At 41.7% G+C, this 16,847-nt stretch overlaps 1 protein-coding gene across 2 annotated transcripts in view; it reads left to right on the top strand.

The window, feature by feature from the left end:
• OSBPL11 (oxysterol binding protein like 11) overlaps positions 1-13,881 on the top strand; it is a 35,549-nt gene extending 21,668 nt beyond the window's left edge. For both annotated transcript variants that reach the window (XM_068687588.1, XM_068687587.1), the window contains 7 exons: positions 1,598-1,743; positions 3,801-3,941; positions 4,692-5,190; positions 6,772-6,958; positions 9,999-10,181; positions 10,806-10,959; positions 11,970-13,881. In XM_068687588.1, the coding sequence (XP_068543689.1) occupies positions 1,598-1,743; positions 3,801-3,941; positions 4,692-5,190; positions 6,772-6,958; positions 9,999-10,181; positions 10,806-10,959; positions 11,970-12,047 (1,388 nt within the window). In that variant the 3' untranslated portion in view covers positions 12,048-13,881. The remainder of the gene's footprint in view (positions 1-1,597; positions 1,744-3,800; positions 3,942-4,691; positions 5,191-6,771; positions 6,959-9,998; positions 10,182-10,805; positions 10,960-11,969) is intronic.
• Positions 13,882-16,847: the final 2,966 nt, after the last annotated feature.

Genomic DNA, 16,847 nt, shown 5'->3' with positions numbered 1-16,847 from the left:
GACTGCTATAAACTTCATAATGTCCATCTTGTAGCAGAGGGGACATGCTGAGAAATGCTTAAAAAAAAAAAAGGGGGGGGGGGAGGGTGGAGAGTTGTAGGGAATGAGGAAATCACAAGAAAAGGGAATAGCTTGTGCTACCTGCAATAGTTGAGAACAGATTTGAATATGATCTTCCAGTGGCAGGGTTGTTAGTGTGATATCTTGTCTGTTTACATCACTGAAGCACAATTAGTATCTCAAGTCACTTTTAAATTCTGTAAGGTTTTTTTTTGTTGTTTTTTTACAGTGAAATTAAACAGAACATAATAACAAAGAAGGTTGTTTTAGAAGAAGCTGGTAAGGAGCATAAAAGGAGGAACACTTGTTAAATTCAAGCTAATATATAGGCACTGAGTGTGCATTAAATGGAGGTTAGAATATACATTTAGAGATTCTTACATTGAAAGTGATGGTTCTGAGCAGGGGTTCTTCATGAAGGGATTTTAAAATGAGTAAAGCCTTTTCAAAAAGGTGTCAGTGTCATTCTGAACATCTCTTTCCTTGACTTCTTTGAAACTTGTGTTCAGGCTAAAACTTAAACCGAGGGTTTCTCATTTCTGATAGTGAATTCATTGATGGAAATAAGCTCCCTTGCTGAGGAAAAGTCTTCTGGTACCATTAGCAAAGCTGTACTTTTTCTGTCCCAGTACTTTCCTGGTGGAACTGCTGCTGTTTATCTGGTTTTACTCAGTGGTGGTTGAGGATCTGACCTAGTTGCAGGCAACAGAGATCTGGAAAGGACGGACTGTGGATAACATAGGAAGGGACAGCAGCCTTCCTGGTGGTGGTTCCTAAGCCCAGGGAGCTGCTCTATTGGTGCTACAAGTTCTGGCTTCCTAATAACTTCTGTGTTTACAACCTAACTGAGATGGCTTGTCACAGTTTGTTTTTCTTCATCAAACCCTACTGGAGTCACCTGTACGCTTATTAGCCTTTGAAAAAGAATGGAACATTTGCATTATTGATGAGGAACTTGATCCATTGTGATAAATTAGCTGGGAGTAACTAGAGACGCTGGAATCATTGAGTGGGTAATAGCTTTCCAAGCCCTGCAGCTTTTTTTAAGCACCTATTATTTATTCAACAGCGTGTGCCTGCCTCCTTTACAGCCAAGAAAAGGCGACTGCCCTCTCCAGAGAAAACATTGGCAGTGAAACTTTTCCTGCTCCAGCTTTTTTTAGTCTAGAATCGAGCTGGGTTTGAGAAGGTACAAAAAAGTGCACCGCTTACTTCCAGTTCAAGAAAACTGTCAGGGTTACGTTCGGGTGATATTGGGTTCTTCCTGAAGTGTCTGATTACACCTTGCCTGACACCAACTAGTTCCTCCAGTACAAGTTGCACATATTACAGCTCGCCAATCGCAGGGTTTGTGCTAATGATCACTGGAGGTGGTGTCTCATTGCACCACCTTTGTTCGGTGGCTGCTGAAGGGATTGGCTGCAGAAGGAACGATCTGCTTTCAGCTTTTTCTTCAAAAAGCTGTTTTGTGAAAACTGCTGTTTGTTGACCTTCCGGAGGATGAACAAGTTTCAGCGCAAACTTTCTTTTGCTTCAGGAACAACGATCAATTGGCTGGAACCAAAGATACCTCTTTCAAACCACTTCAAAAATGGAGCAGCTCAGAATTTCCCAGCAGAGATAAACAAGCCAGCATCTGTCAGAGAAGAGCAGTGCATCGCAGAGCCCTGCCAGCTAACAAGGGTAAGGTAATGTGAAAATCCTCTTTCTGTGGGGAATTATTTTGAGGAATATCTGTAAATGTTTTGATCATATTATGTGAATATGATTTAAATACAATTCTTCATATGCTTTTCAATTAGCTGGTTTAGAGGACGAGTGAGTGGAGTTGCAGTAAATTAAAGTTGCGTACCTTGCTTTTTCAATACATTTTGCTGCTTTCTGGAACAAGCTGTCAAAAAGAGGGAGCCAATTGGGAGGGTAATGTAAGGTGTTGAAGTAGGCACTATTCCTTCGCATTTTGATCTAAAACAACTGGAAATTGAAGTGCAAAAAAAACTAATTGGAATTCATGATGCTCTCAAAATAAACCCAAGAAGAGCTGCCTAAGTAGATGAGAGACAAAATTGCCAGTCTCCAGCTATTAAATCTCCCTGTCCTTCTTTTCCAGTTCTTACTGCATCTGTTTTTTTTAATCTGAGCAACTCTCATCACTTGACTTCAGGATGGCTTACTGTTTTGAAATACAGCTATAGCCTATATCATTATAACTGTCAAAAAGAATATGAAGTGCAAAATACTAAAGTAAAAGAACGGGATTATTTAAAAAGAACATGATTTCCCAACTGAGGTAGAAAATCATAATTACATTATTTCTATACCAGTTGTTTTCACACAGTTCTTTGCATAAGACTGTATCATTATGAAAAGGCAATGCGCTGTATGCCCCTGCAGCAGCGTGTTTCAATTTGCTATCTTTTAGCAATATAAAACCTGAAGGTTTTTCAGTTGCCATAGTTTATATGTTTTTAAATAATTCAGACTAGTTGTCACGAAATATTAAAAAAACAAACAAACAAACAAAAAAAAACAAACAACCAACACCCACAAACAAAAAGCAAACAAACCAAGAGCTTTCAAATTTATCACTTTGATTCCTTCCTTCTTATAATAATGAAGGGAGTTAATACGAGGCTGGATGGGGCCTTGGCCAACCTGATCTAGTGGATGGCATCCCTTCCTATGGCACAGGGGTTGGAGTTAGATGATTCTTAAGGTCCCTTCCAACCCGAACCGTTCTATAAGGCCAAGTGCTGAATGTGTGCTCCTGTCTGTAGTTGGGATATGCCTAGTATTATCACACTCCATATTTTCAGCTCTGTTATTTACGATAGCAGAATGGTGTTGCATCCTTGGAAAGGACTCGCCTGTGTGATACTGCGTCTTCCAAAAGGTTATGGGCTCTGCACAAAGTTGTGGACCCTTGTGTTTTCTGTTGTGGTTGAGTGTGACAAAAATTTGCCTTGAGCTGATGGCAGCTGACCAAGGGAGAAGGTCTGTCTGCCTTTGGGCAGATGTGTATCGCTGCCCTCTTGTGGCACTCAGTGCATCTCCCCTCTGCATTTGCCTCCTTCCAGCTGTTTGTCCTAAGAAGATGCTACTCAGAGCTGGAAATACACCTCCCTTCCACTGAAGCATTTATCTTTCCTACTTGTGGGATGGTGGTTGTTATAACGGTGCTCATTTTATTTCTGCTAGTCTGTCTGGGCACTTCAGCTGTACTAACAGAGGCCTGTAGATACATTAATTGTTTGTCATCTTGCATGACAGGAAGCAGGTAACTAGGAACTACTCTTTGATGCAACCTTTGAAATGATGATGGCAACAACACTGGAAGGAGTTGAGGTGGTAGTGTAGAGGTGGAAGGGTGTCATCAAAGTGGCCAGAATTTCTGCTAGCTTTTGCTTCACTATTTTTGTATATGTGTTAAAGGCTTGCCATTCTGTTAGTTCACAAAGCTACAGGAAAACAAGTCATGTTTGCTTTTATGCTCTTTTCTGACCTGTGTGAGAGATGATGAGAAATCTTAGCCAGAATATTCTAAGTAAAATCTGCACTGAGTGATGTCAATGGCCTCTTGAGTTCTTCAGCAGCCTGGGAGAATATCCTACTCTGTAGGTCTGTGTGGGGATTTGGTTAGTCTCTTTTATCATGCAGGGATAGTTACAATATGAAATCCTTTTTCGGATACTGTGTGGACAGTCCCATCTCTGAGCTGATGTTTATGGCTCTTACTGCAGGAACCTGAAGAAATAAATCCAGATGAGGAGCTGGAGGATATCGGTGATGATAAAGAAGATAACGTGGGAGCAGTGGAGGAGCAGCGCAGTGTTATCTTGCATCTCTTGTCTCAGCTGAAACTTGGCATGGACTTAACAAGAGTAAGTAACTGAAGTGTGAAGACACCTCTTTGAATGCAGCTGATTTAAATGGACTGTTGGATCTCATGGTTGAGACACCCTGTCTTGCTCGTTACAACAGAGTAAATGACATGAGGTTAGTTGCCACTACGGGGAAGGAAAAGACTGATATAGCCTCTTTCTTTAAAATATTTTCATGGCCCAGCAAGAGATATCACTTCTTTTTTGTCATGGTGGATAAATATGAGGAAGTTATAAGATCCTCTGCTCAAAGGTAAAGGATTAATTTAAAGTTAATTTCTGATTGATGATTGTCCTGTTTTCTATGGTGAGAGACTCTGCAGGCTGTCAAGCATGTTGGCATAGCTTGCATGCTTTTCTCTCCATTAGACAAAACCTTTCATAACTTCTATTCTGAACCGTCCTTGCTATAGTTTGAGCTCCTTCCTGCTTGTTTTCTCCTCTGCAGACGTGGAACACATTATCTCTTTCTTTGCAGTTGATTTATTTATGCTAGGGGTGCTCAGTCCCTTTCAAACACTTCTGTCCTAATTGTACCTATTATGTTCTTTTTTCCTTGTAAATTAATTTTGAGACCTCAGATCAGCTCTGTTTCCCTCATACCTTTGAAGAGGGACAATAAGGTTCAGTCTGAAAGTGCAGTGTCCAAAGCAAGACGGAATGAAAACTGACACCTGAAAACTTCCCTTATAAAAATGCCTGCCTCTTCATTTCACTTACGAGGTGTTCTGGGGTTTTGTTTTATTTCAGGTGGTTCTTCCTACTTTTATTTTAGAGAAGCGATCGTTGTTGGAGATGTATGCGGACTTCATGTCCCACCCGGATCTCTTCATTGCAATCACAAACGGCACCACCCCTGAGGAGAGGATGATCCGCTTCGTTGAGTATTATCTCACTTCGTTTCACGAAGGTCGCAAAGGAGCTATCGCCAAGAAACCGTACAATCCCATCATCGGGGAAACGTTTCACTGCTCTTGGAGGATGCCGAAGAGTGAAGTAGCTGCAGATGCGGGCAGTAACTTACCCGCTCACTCCCCCTCAGAGCAAGTAACTCTGTCTAAAGATCTGGAAGGCCAAACAGAGTCGGACTACTATACAGTAAAATTTGTGGCTGAGCAAGTGTCCCACCATCCTCCCGTCTCAGGGTTTTATGCTGAGTGTGTGGAGAGGAAGATGTGTGTCAATGCTCATGTCTGGACAAAAAGTAAATTCTTAGGAATGTCAATAGGAGTGACAATGGTTGGTGAGGGTAAGCGTAATGTTTTTCCTTTTCACTTTAGAATGTTGTTAAAAATGCTAATTTGAGAGAAAAACTTGATGTACTTTTGCCAGAGGCACAAAACAAGTGAATGCTGCTTGGTAGTTTTGTTTCAAAGACTTTTCAGAAAAATCTGTTTGCGGAGGTGTCAGTTGCTGTTGTGGGTATTCATTTTTTTCTTGTACTTCTGGTTCTCCTTTAATCTCAGATCTGAGAGCCTTAATGTACAGCCGTTTGGTGATTTAGTACTTTACAAAGCACAGAAGATGCCACAAGCTCTCATTATAAGCAGCAGGTTTTCATACTGGGAGAGAGGGGGGATGACACACTACATAAGTTTACTCTTTGCCAGAAATCAGGATTGTATTTGGAAATAAAATTTTGAATTTTGAACCAAAGGGCAGTTACTGCAAATCGGTGTTTGTGAATGTTCCCAAGCATTGGATGAATTAACTTCCATCAGATATTTATTAAATAGGAGTGTTATTCATTTGCAAGTATTGCTCTTATGTATCTTACTATTTAAGTTTTAATTGGATCTGTTAGGGACAGAGGAGGGTAACTCTAATTTCCATTTAGTGGTAGTAATTCCTGCAAGAGATGAGACATCACTGCCCACTCTGTGCTCCTCGTGTATATTGCCCAGCCACCGGGGGGGAGTGGGGGGTGAGGAGGCAGGCACTTAATTGCAAACTGCCTACCTGACAAGAGAGTGAGCACGGCAGGAGATGTGGAAAGCACATCTCGATGCTTTACCTGTAGCAGGTAACTTCACAAGCTCATGTCTCCTCTAGGGTATTTCTCAAATCATGTCACAAATATGAAAAACAAGAGAAACTCAGAAAAGTAATGTCAGAGGTGCACAGAGATGGCATGCTGCAGAGGCATGGTCGATGCAGACAGCAGTCAGTTGTTATGCTATGATTTTGTAATGCTGAGAGGTAGATTTTGTGTGGTGTCTTTTTTTTTTTTTTTTGGTAGGATTCAAACCAAACCATGTATCTTAAAGCCCAAAGAAAAATTCTAGTTTTTATGAGATTCTTGACATTTATTGCAAAAGCCACTGTCAGGAAAGAGTTGAGTTTATTTTGGCAGGTAAGTGCAGCAGGGAAGATTCTCTGCTACCTGCCTTCAGATAGGGTAGGATCTATTAAGTAGAGAGGAAATGGAACAGGAATATTACCCTCCCTCAAGAACTGCAGCTCAGGGTACTCACTCATTGTTTCCTTTTGGCAGCATAAATCTTGTGTTGCTGTGTTCTGGAACTGCTCTTAAGACAGCAACAGCCCTTTCACATATGACTGAAAAGTATGTTGCACAGCACAGTATTGTACTTTGTAGATCAATATTGTTAGGATGAATGCATTTTTCTTTTTTTGAAATGCTGTGGTACTCAGGTTAGTACTTTCTATCTACATGTATAAACATTTTCGTGAATCTGTAATAAATGTCATTTGTGTGAGGGGTCTATGAGGAAATGTAGTCAGATGCAGTATTGGATATATTTCAACAACTAACTTGATCATTTCTAAAATGGTGCTAATTTAAGGTGTCCTAAATTTCTTCACACAGGTCTCTTAAGTCTCTTGGAACACGAGGAGGAATATACTTTCTCTCTGCCCTGTGCATACGCTCGATCAATTTTAACCGTTCCCTGGGTAGAACTGGGAGGAAAAGTCAACATCAACTGTGCAAAGACTGGCTATTCTGCAAGTATCAACTTCCACACCAAGCCCTTGTATGGTGGCAAATTGCATCGGTGAGGACGCTTCTTTTTTTTCCCCTATTTTTCTACATAGCTTTGTGCTCTAGAACTCCGGTAGCTATGCAACTGCCCTGTTCTGGGTGCTGAGTAGCAGTGTTTTGATAGTCTGAGAGTTAGCTGGTTTTGCTGCTCATGAATACTTCAGGTATCACTGTGGTCTTAAATAATATCCCTGCTTCTTGTGATCCTCAAGGAAAAGTTAGGTTGTATGTAGAGGCAGTAAGGGAATTCCATGTTTGTCTGATTCTTGGTTCAAACTGCTGGGAAAACAGGGCTCCTGACTTTTCTTCGTGGCTGCTGCAGATTTCTTAATACTGACATAAGTTACTTAGTATTTCTCGGTTTTCCATTTGCATGTTGTTTGAAAGGAGGCTGAGCATACTATCATAAAGGGTTACGTGTTTGTAACATGCTTTGTAGTTGTATTGCCTTGTATTTCCTCACTGAATACCTCAACAGTGTTGCTTGTCATATGGAAGGAGCCCTCAGCTGGCATTTAATGAAAAAGGTAAAAATACCACAGAGAATGTTAGTAAATAGTCTTCTGTTAGCTAGTGGTCTTCTTATGCTTCTCATACAGAAATCCTATCAAATTTAAGCTATTTACAGAGCACTTCCAGGTAGACATACCTGCTTTTTTGTTTTCAAAGACAAGAATGTTAGCTCTTGTAACAGTGATTCTTCAGTCTTAATGTATGCCCATGTTTAAAGACTAACTAGTGAAAGAAGGAAGACCCAGCAGAAGTTTGGGTCTTGAATTGCTTTGCCCTTTAGACTCCCATACATGTTTTGAATTTAGCTTGCAGCCATAGCTCCCCAGCCCAGTAGCATCTGGAGAATTGAAGCTTGTGTGATGAAAAAGCATCATGATTGAAACAGAGCAAAAATGTATCATTTGGGATCCTTATTCCCACTGTTTAGCCTATGTCTTCCACCTTTCGATAGCTTCTGTTATGCCATAAAAGTAAGCCATGAATTTTACTTCAATGACTTGGCTTTGGAAAACGTTTTGTTATTTGTGTCGATGAAATTATTCGTGGATATAGAGGCTTTCTTGGCCAGATCTGTTCAAGGTGCTGTAACTACTGGAAATGTGACATGGCTATGAGTGGACATTTCCAAAAGGAACCTCTTGATGGGGAGGCAGCAGCGTTGTCATGGTTATGCAGAACGTGAGTGAGTTGCCATGGCAATGTTACAGATTTTTGTAGTGACCCTTGTTAGAGCTCAGCTAGGTATTGGCTCCTTGGTCCTGCACCCCTTTAGCTTGCTGAAACTGAGGATTTAGTAATAACTAGGCATATAGCAATCATGCCAAGTTATCCAATAAACGCTACCAGGTTTTTAATCACCATTAGTTCAGGCAGATAATCATGATCTGCAATGCTGGGAATGGCTGTATGCCATAGAGTAACACAACGGGAGGAAATAGAGGTCACAATAAGTTTCATTTAGCTGCTCAGCGCTGCACCTTGTAATGCTGCACGAGTGATAAAACCTTATTTGCTTTAAGCTAAGTAGAGGCAGCAATTTTATGACTGCTAATAAAGTACTGGGTTGTCAGTGTCACCACACAGCACTTGGAAAGATGAAGAGCTCAGTCCTGGGGAGATGTAAGTGCAAAGCCTGGACGTGCAGGTCTCTGCCGTGCTGTGGATGCAGCCTACTTGCAGATCTTCAGGAAGGAGGACAAGGGGCTTCAGCGAGGGTTGAAAGCCCCAGGGTGAGAAAGCAAGACAAAATGAAGGCTGCTGGCTTGTGGCCTGCTCCTTCAGTTTTTTTCAGAAACTGTTACCATTTGTTAACTTCAGGAAAAAAAACAGCTGAATGTAAACGTGCTCTTATTGCCCATGTTACACTAACTCCGTCCTCTTTTCATGAATGAATCTTAAATTTTTGTAATAGAAAACTGTGCTTAAGCACTAGGTGATGGGTAGATACAGATGGAGGTGACCAGTGCATATGAAAGAGGGAACGTGGCACAGCTGTGTGCTGCTCTCCTCCTTCCTTGGAGCTTCTGGTGCTTTTGTGTGGGCAAGGTGGGAGCACAGAGGAGCTGCTTTCCACTCCTCTATGTGTGGCTGCTCAGAGTAAGTGAGAGCAGACCAGTGCTGTGGAGTTAGATATGATTATAGAAGCTGTGAAAAGGTAATTGGAGTTTAGCTGAAGCTGAAGATAGTGTCCTTTGAAACTTGCAGCACCTGACAAGTGAGAGCATGTCTAAAGCATTGTTTGCACAGTTTGCAAACACCATAGTTTGCTCTTTCTGGGAGGAAGAATCACAACTTCTGCTTGAACGTGGCAATTTGCAATATGCTCTGTAAGTTTCTGCTCTTCAGTTCATGATGAAATGGGTGTCAGGTGGCCTTTGGACAGGTCTTGATGTTGAAAAGAAAAATGTGTGTGTGTGCTAATGGCAATACTTGAACTTCATCTGAGCGAGACTTTGGATGAGATGTTGGATATTAGAAAGACATTTTTAATACCTTGTTACCCTGGTTCATCTGGTAGTGTGGAATTTCCTACCTTGCCTTCTGCCTTTGTGTGTGTGATGTTTATATGAGCAACATAGATATGAGACCACTTACATATGGAGAACAGTGGCATAAAATAAAGTGCCAGCAGGTAGTGCGATAGTCCCGGTAGAAAGCTGCATTTTTATTTGTACTTTTAAAATTTGAACTATATACCTGATGTGGTATTTCAAGTGGAAATGATCAATTCCTTGTTACATGTGATATACTTTGTGTTAGTTCCTTTTTCACTTCAAATCCCATTAAAAGGTTTGAAACAAGTCTAAGCTGAAGCCAAAAACTGAGTTTCCTGAGTAACATGAAGAGAACTGGAGCAATGAGTGAAAGTCACTTTGTTCTTTGAGCTTCTCCATGCAAATGCAATTCAAGTAACTGACATTTGTAAAGGCGGTGTGACAAGTGTACAAACTCATTCAGAATGGAGCTGTGATTAATGCAATGAATAGTCTTAAGGTGGCTTTAGCCATGGCGTTTTAAGAATAAAAACTAACGTTCCCTAGAGTCACGGGTGAAGTGAAGCAGAACACGACAAACACAGTGGTGTGCAGAGTGCAAGGAGAGTGGAACAGCATGCTCGAGTTCACCTACAGCAACGGGGAGACAAAACACGTGGACTTGACAAAACTGTTGGTGACAAGAAAACGAGTCCGGCCCATTGAGAAGCAAGGACCATTTGAATCTAGGTAAAATATCTGGTTATTGCCATCTGACCCTTTTTGTCCTGAGCAGTCTGGTGAATACCCTGGGAAGACCTACAAATGGAGATATTATTTGTGAATAATGCTTAGCAGCACTGATCTTCATTTGCTTTTAAAAAATAAAACAACAATGAAAACCCCCAAATTAATTGCATAATGGTGATGAGAAATCAGTGCGCACAGGCATGTGGTTGTTTACCTTGTCCCTTTTGTTCATGGACAGAGTCCTATGAGTTGAAGTGCTGCTAGAGCAAAGCCTCATTATCTGCTTTGTTTTTAACCATCAGCTATGCATCTGGGCAGTTCCTGCCAAGGGAGGTCCTCCCAAGAAACTGCCTGTTGAATTCCACTTCCACAGCAGCTTCTAAAGGCAAACAGATGTTAGACTGGCACAGCCAAAGCCTCAGAGCCATTCTATCTGTTCCAAACTGCTGCTGCAGATGTAAGGCTTGGCCACAAGCCCTTCCATCTGTGCTGCACCATTACATTTTGTCCTGCGTCAGTTTGTCCTGTATAAGTGGAGGGGAGTGTGCAGTGATCTTGCTCTGCAGTGTGAGGCTGCAGACTGAGAAAACTTCTGAAAACTAAAGTTATAAACTTCGTTTGTAGGAGGCTGTGGCAACACGTAACAGAGTCTCTGCGGGATGGAGACATCGATAAAGCTACAGAACACAAGCGAGCCCTTGAAGAACGACAGAGGAATGAAGAGAGGCTTCGTGCTGAAACAGAAACACCTTGGTGTACTAAATACTTCCTCAAAGAAGTAAGTCCCAAAGTAGATAGCTGTTGATGAAGGTAAAGGCAGAACTTCAGTCAAAGCAGGTGCACATGTGGGTACGTGTCTTGTCAGAGCAGAGTATTTGGCCTTGGGTCTTACAGATTAGCTCCGTGGGATCCAGAGGAGTAAGGTGACATACCAGCTGCCAAGTGTGACTTTACCTTTCATTTCCCAAATGCTCTTGTTTTGTAATACTGTGCAATGAGATATTTGCCTGTTCTGTGATTTCCCCCTTTTACTGAGCTCTTCCCCGTGGCATGTGGAAAATGGCTTTACATGTATGCGCTGTACAAGCAGACTGCCACAGTAAATACCTGAGGAAAAGAATCAGCTGTACTAATTGTGCTTATGTCGCGTCCATGTAAACGCATTTTTAGGAAGGAGGAGGAATTTATTCTGTATTTTGAACTTCCTGTTCTTGCACATTATGTTTTGGATGGAGCTTATTCATTCAGTGGCTTATCCTGCATTGCAGTAATGGTAGTAATAATAATATAGTAGGACTTAAGCTGTGTTAGCATGATCAGCTCTGATTTAGGTGTTTATGTTGTTAGTATCTAGATTTAGATGAGGTCGACTTCTGTCACTAATATGAGAGAGATCTAGCCAGAAAACTTTAAATGTAGTCCAGAGCCACTTATTTCCAAGAAAACGGGCTGTATTAGAGTTAATAATCACTGGATAGCTGCCCCTCTGCTGGTGCCTTATTTTGCCTTTTTAAAGAAATCTGGATCGTGGAGTTGAGAAGAATGGCTTTCTATCTGGGTTAATTGCGAGTGCAGCCAGTTCCCAGAGTGCGCTGTAGCTCAGCGGGGGTCGTGCATGTTCTGAAGCAGTCTCAGAAGCCTGCAGAGTTGATCTGTCTTAGTCTGTGGGAGTTAAAGTTAGAAGCTATGTCCCTCTAGTTTTCACAGCTATCAGTCTACCAGTTCTGTGAAGAGACTTCTACCGAGGCAGTGTCTGCATTATGACTGTGTTTTCTCTTTAAATTGCAGGGAGATGGCTGGGTTTATCATAAACCCCTTTGGAAAGCAGTCTCTGCTGTGCAAGCTCAGCAAACGGACACTAACTAGAAAAGCTGCTTACAGATGAGTTTCCTGTTTCTGATATTCTCTCTTTCCCTGTCTCTCGAAACACAGTAATCACACTGAGTGTCCCCTTTTTATGTAATAGTGAAAGCTTAAATGAGCATAAAGAAATAAACTAGGGCACTTTAAAGCTATTCAAAACGAGGTGGTAGAGACAAACTTGCCAGATACATCCAACTGACTTGTTTTTTTGTATGATCCAGAAGATTTTATCCGACTTCTATAAGATTCTTCTAAATAGGTGTGATTGCAAAAGCTGCCTAAGAGAAGGAACTGTTTGGTTTTTGGAGTGACGTGGGAACTCTTTTCTACATCAAGCTCTAATAACTGAAACATGCTCAGTACCCGTGTAGACAACAGCAACAACAAATTGCTGCTTTTATGCCCGGCGTTAAACCTTTTTTGGCAAAAACTGGAGAGGTGTTTGGAAGACACGCCTGAAATCAGTGTTAAGAAACAACTGGATTGTGACAACTTTTTTCTTCAGAGAGAATGCGTGCATGCTTCGGAGGAATATACGTAGAGACTACCTTTCTTTTTTATGGATTTATAAAAGCAATTAGAATTGTAACCATGGAGAAATTTTTCCTCTGAAACATTTTAATATACTTGAAATAATTGACTTGAATTGGAAAAGTAATTTGAACACTTTTCAACTCCTAATTTTATTAAATCTTTGAGTGACTTTGATTTTTTTCTCATGTTGTAATGTATTGAGGTTTGGCCTTTTCTCCTCCACCTTCCCCTTCTAAGGACTAAGGCTTTCAAACAGAACAGAAACTACACAATTTTGTATTTAAACTTCTCTACCCATCAAATCATCGCAAAGGTGAAGTATCAGTGTTACAAACTATCCTTTGGATTGTTTTGGTTTTTCTCCTGTGGTGTTATTCAGAACAAAGCAGTGAAATGTGACCTGTGAATACATGGACTGTAGGCTTTGGTTTTTCATCTTACCATAAAAAAAAAAAAAAGCAAAAAGCTGATTATGCTGAAGACTGGGTATTGATTTGAAACACAATCAGATATCAGGAAACTGTATTCAGGTACAAACATCCTTTGTTTTTTATAACTATTTTATTGAGGTCTAAGAATTGCTGGCAATTAAGAATAGTACCTATTATGGCTTTCGTTATTGTTGTAACTACAAGCTACCTTAATTTTTCCAACAGTGGTGCCTTACTCTGTTTTTTCTTCTGATGTAGTCTTCCAGTCAGTGTATATAACATTATCTGCCACTTCCCAGCCATGGCAATGGCTGCACCTGATCCATCCTCATGAGAACTCACATCTTTGTGATCTGGTAAGATGTTTTCTGCGGAGAAGATACAAGTGTAAGAATGCATCAGAAGGTTTAAATAACCATGTTAACTTTCAACACAAACTGTAAATTGTGCAAAAGAAAAAGTTGGATTTATGCACAACTATTTTGATTTTTCTTTTTTTTTTTTTTTGCTGTGAAATGCACTGAGATCTCCATGCGAGTCATCATCCCTTTGTGAGAGGTGGGGGTGGGGGTAATAAAACTACAAAATAAATAATTTGTTCTGTTTGCTTTCCTAGAGATCAGGTGGCCAGGAAGAATTGATTGGTGTCTTTTATGCTGGAGATCTGTCTGTTGGGGCTTTCACTGGCCCTTAAAGCGAGATATTTTGGCACTGTGCACTTCAGTAGTAACTCTATTCTCCAGCAGAAGAATGTGTTTTAGACCCTGCTGTCTTGTTTGTGATATTCTATACAACTACCCTGTCTTCTTAGTTTTGGTTATCTATTGGGCATTTTCATGTTCAACCAGGAATAAAAATAAAAATGAAAACAATGGGATTAGTTCCTCCTTGTTTCTGGTTCTGCAGCACGTCTGGGACATGCTTCTCAGGCAACTCAAGGATTTGGGGTAGGAATCATGGTGGCAGCATGTGGGCTTCCTCTGCCTAGGAGTTCTTCGGTACCTGTACCAAACTGGGGGTGGGCAGAGGGGAAGAACATAGATTGACAATGCTTTGTATGTTTCCTAGGTGTTTTATCTCTGTCACACAGTGGATGCTCTTTAAATAAACAGCAAGGGCTCTGGTGCAAGGTCCAAACCTATTCCCCTGGTGTATGCTCAGCTGATAAACTTGTGCTTATTAAAATATAGATCCATGACTCAGTTGCTGAACTCTGGTTGAAACTTTGATTTGTGAGTGCGTCAAGGTGATAGCTGTGAGGCAGACTGAAAAGCTCACGTATTGACCCTAAACCCATTTGCATTCCTTATATAATGTAAGTCAAGTTGTTTCTCTTCCACCCTTGTCTGGGGTTTCACATTGAGAAAGCTGTTACTAATTTTGTTATGTAAAAAAACACACCAATGCTGAAGTAGTAGTCTTAAAACATGAGATGAATCCTTTTAACGTGTGAGTGCTGCTAGGGGGGAAAAGGAAAAATCTTCCTTTGTTCAGATGATCACAAGAACTGGAATGGCTTCATGGTGTGAGTTTAGTAATGATGCAGATTTCTTGTTATTTCTGGAAACAGTTTAGCTGAAAACAGTTTTTGTTTTTTTTTTTTTTTTTAAATGTAGCCACCTAATATCCAGCATAAATTGTGACATTTATTTGATTCTTCTAAGAGTTGCAAGTACTCAGCAGACTGCCATGTATTTCACACTGCCCAGATTTGATTCTCTTGCATAACTACTGTTGTTCCCATCGTGTGATTTCTGGAGTGAAGGGAAGGGATTGCTGCTGCTTGCTGTATAGGTATTGTGTAGAACCACAGCGTGTTAAATGGGGAGCATGGCAAAACTTAGGATTTTGGCTTTTTTCCCCTCCCCCCCTTTTTTTGGCTACTGAATTTAAGAGCAAGATTCTTACTGATCTTAGTGGTTTGGGGCTCCTGGAGATGTAAGTAGATCCTGGAGGTTAACTGGCCCTCTTCAGAGGTGCTGGGTGTCCTGCTGCTCATGGAGAGCTGAGTGTGGTGTGTCACTGTTCAATGTGGGAATGTGAGTGTATGACCCTGAAAGCTTGGTTATTGGATTGTTTTTCATTGGGGGGTGGGGGAATGAATGTGTAAATGGGAGAGTTTGTTTTCAGGCGTGGGGAGGGGAATAGATTAGGAGGCATTTCTTAAAATACTCTTTTGAGTGGAGTATCTACAGTGTAAGCTATCAAGCCTAGGGCAAAGTCTGTCTCCCTGGGAGAATTTCCAGCCTTCAGAATGGGAGCTGCAGCCTTCAGCTTTCAGTTCACACAGGCTGATCCCCTCTGGATCCTGGTCGCCTCTGGAGGAAGACCAGGTCAGAGTGCATTTTAAAGCCTCTTGAACTGAACTTGGAAGAAAAAGTGAATATATTTACCAGTGTTATATCCAAACAGCTTGATGAAAACATCAGTGGGAAACTTTGCACTGAATATTGCAGGAAGGAAGGATTTGACAGCGTAGAGGGAGTTTGGTGTGTTCTCAGTTTCTGTCACTATTAGAAAAGCTGCATCATGCCCTCTGTTCCTCCTGGGCATACAGACAGAGCAGTGATTAATGCATTAAATAAATCAGACTGAAGTTGGGTGGGCGGAAAGGGTGGTGTTTGTGGTGAACCAGAAGAGATCTGCTTCAAGAGAAAGGATTGACTTGGAGATTGTAAGGTGACAGAGGCAGCAACCAGGTGGATGACTGCTGAGAATGACAGGGAGGGTAACAGTTGCGGGTGGAAACTTGTACATCACAGCTGATACAGCTTTTTGTTATTTAGATTTGATGCAACCTAATTCATTCCCCTTCTGAGGGAATTAGAGACATTTTTGTGCTACCTTTAATTCGGGGGCTGTGGAAATGGCCCAAAAAGGCGGAAACAACAGTGAGATGAGAAGAGCTTTTTGTATGGGCTGGTGCTGTCATAGCTGTGTGTTCTGAGAAACCAAAGCAGCCCTGCAGATCTGCTTTGCTGCTCCACATCAAGGAGCCTCGGCTGGAGGCTGCTCGTGGCCTTTACGTGCTTTAGTCCCTTCCCCCTGCGTCTGGAGGTTGATCCATGCAGTGCTGGCAAGCAAACTGCTCCTCTTTCCTGCTCTCCTGGGAGAACCTCTGTGTAGGTGCATGTCAGGTATGGGCTTGCAGGGCTTCTTCGTAGCAGCTGAGGTTTTTATTGCCTTTTGCTTGCAAGGATTAAGATTTGCAATGCCAGGGTTCATTGAGGAGTGACTTACCTTTCACATTGGGTTAATTGCCGTTCCACGGCAGAGTCCATCTGGCTTGGTCCGGTGGTTACGGGAAGGAAAGGTCCCAGCTCTGCCTGATCATGTTTCTTCAGGTTGAGTAACGCGGCGGGGCGTGTGTGAAAGAGCTGCAAGAATTGGCCAAGGTGCCCGTGTTGGCAGGATTGCTGTAGTACCAACCTGCTGCTTGGAGGTGGCTGGAAACCAGACTGGGTACTGGCGGGTGGGAGGGGTGGTGGTGGTGCACAGAACCCTCCTGACATCCTGCATGGAGGCTTCTGAGGCTGGAGCAGCAGTGCCTGTGCATGCACATCTTTCTTCTATTGAAGAAACTTCACGTGGCCACCTGAATCATTAAGGACACCCAGGAATTCCCCATTTGAAAAGACAAAAAAGTGTGTGGGAGTTGCAGCAAATCAGGCTTTGATGAACTGGATTATCGGGTATCTTCATAATGTGTTAAGGACTGCCCGATTAACTGAACTAGTTCTTGGGTGCTGGCTTTTGTTCCACTGAGAATCATTTCAAGTCACTACCTCATCTTTTTACTGCTGCTACAACCGTTTTTTTGTTTTTTTTTTTTTGGGGG

Source organism: Anas acuta, chromosome 6, assembly GCF_963932015.1.
Source record: "Anas acuta chromosome 6, bAnaAcu1.1, whole genome shotgun sequence".
NCBI lineage: Eukaryota > Metazoa > Chordata > Aves > Anseriformes > Anatidae > Anas > Anas acuta.
The sequence above is the reverse complement of the archived record's forward strand: the minus strand, read 5'-3'. Positions and strand labels throughout refer to the sequence as shown.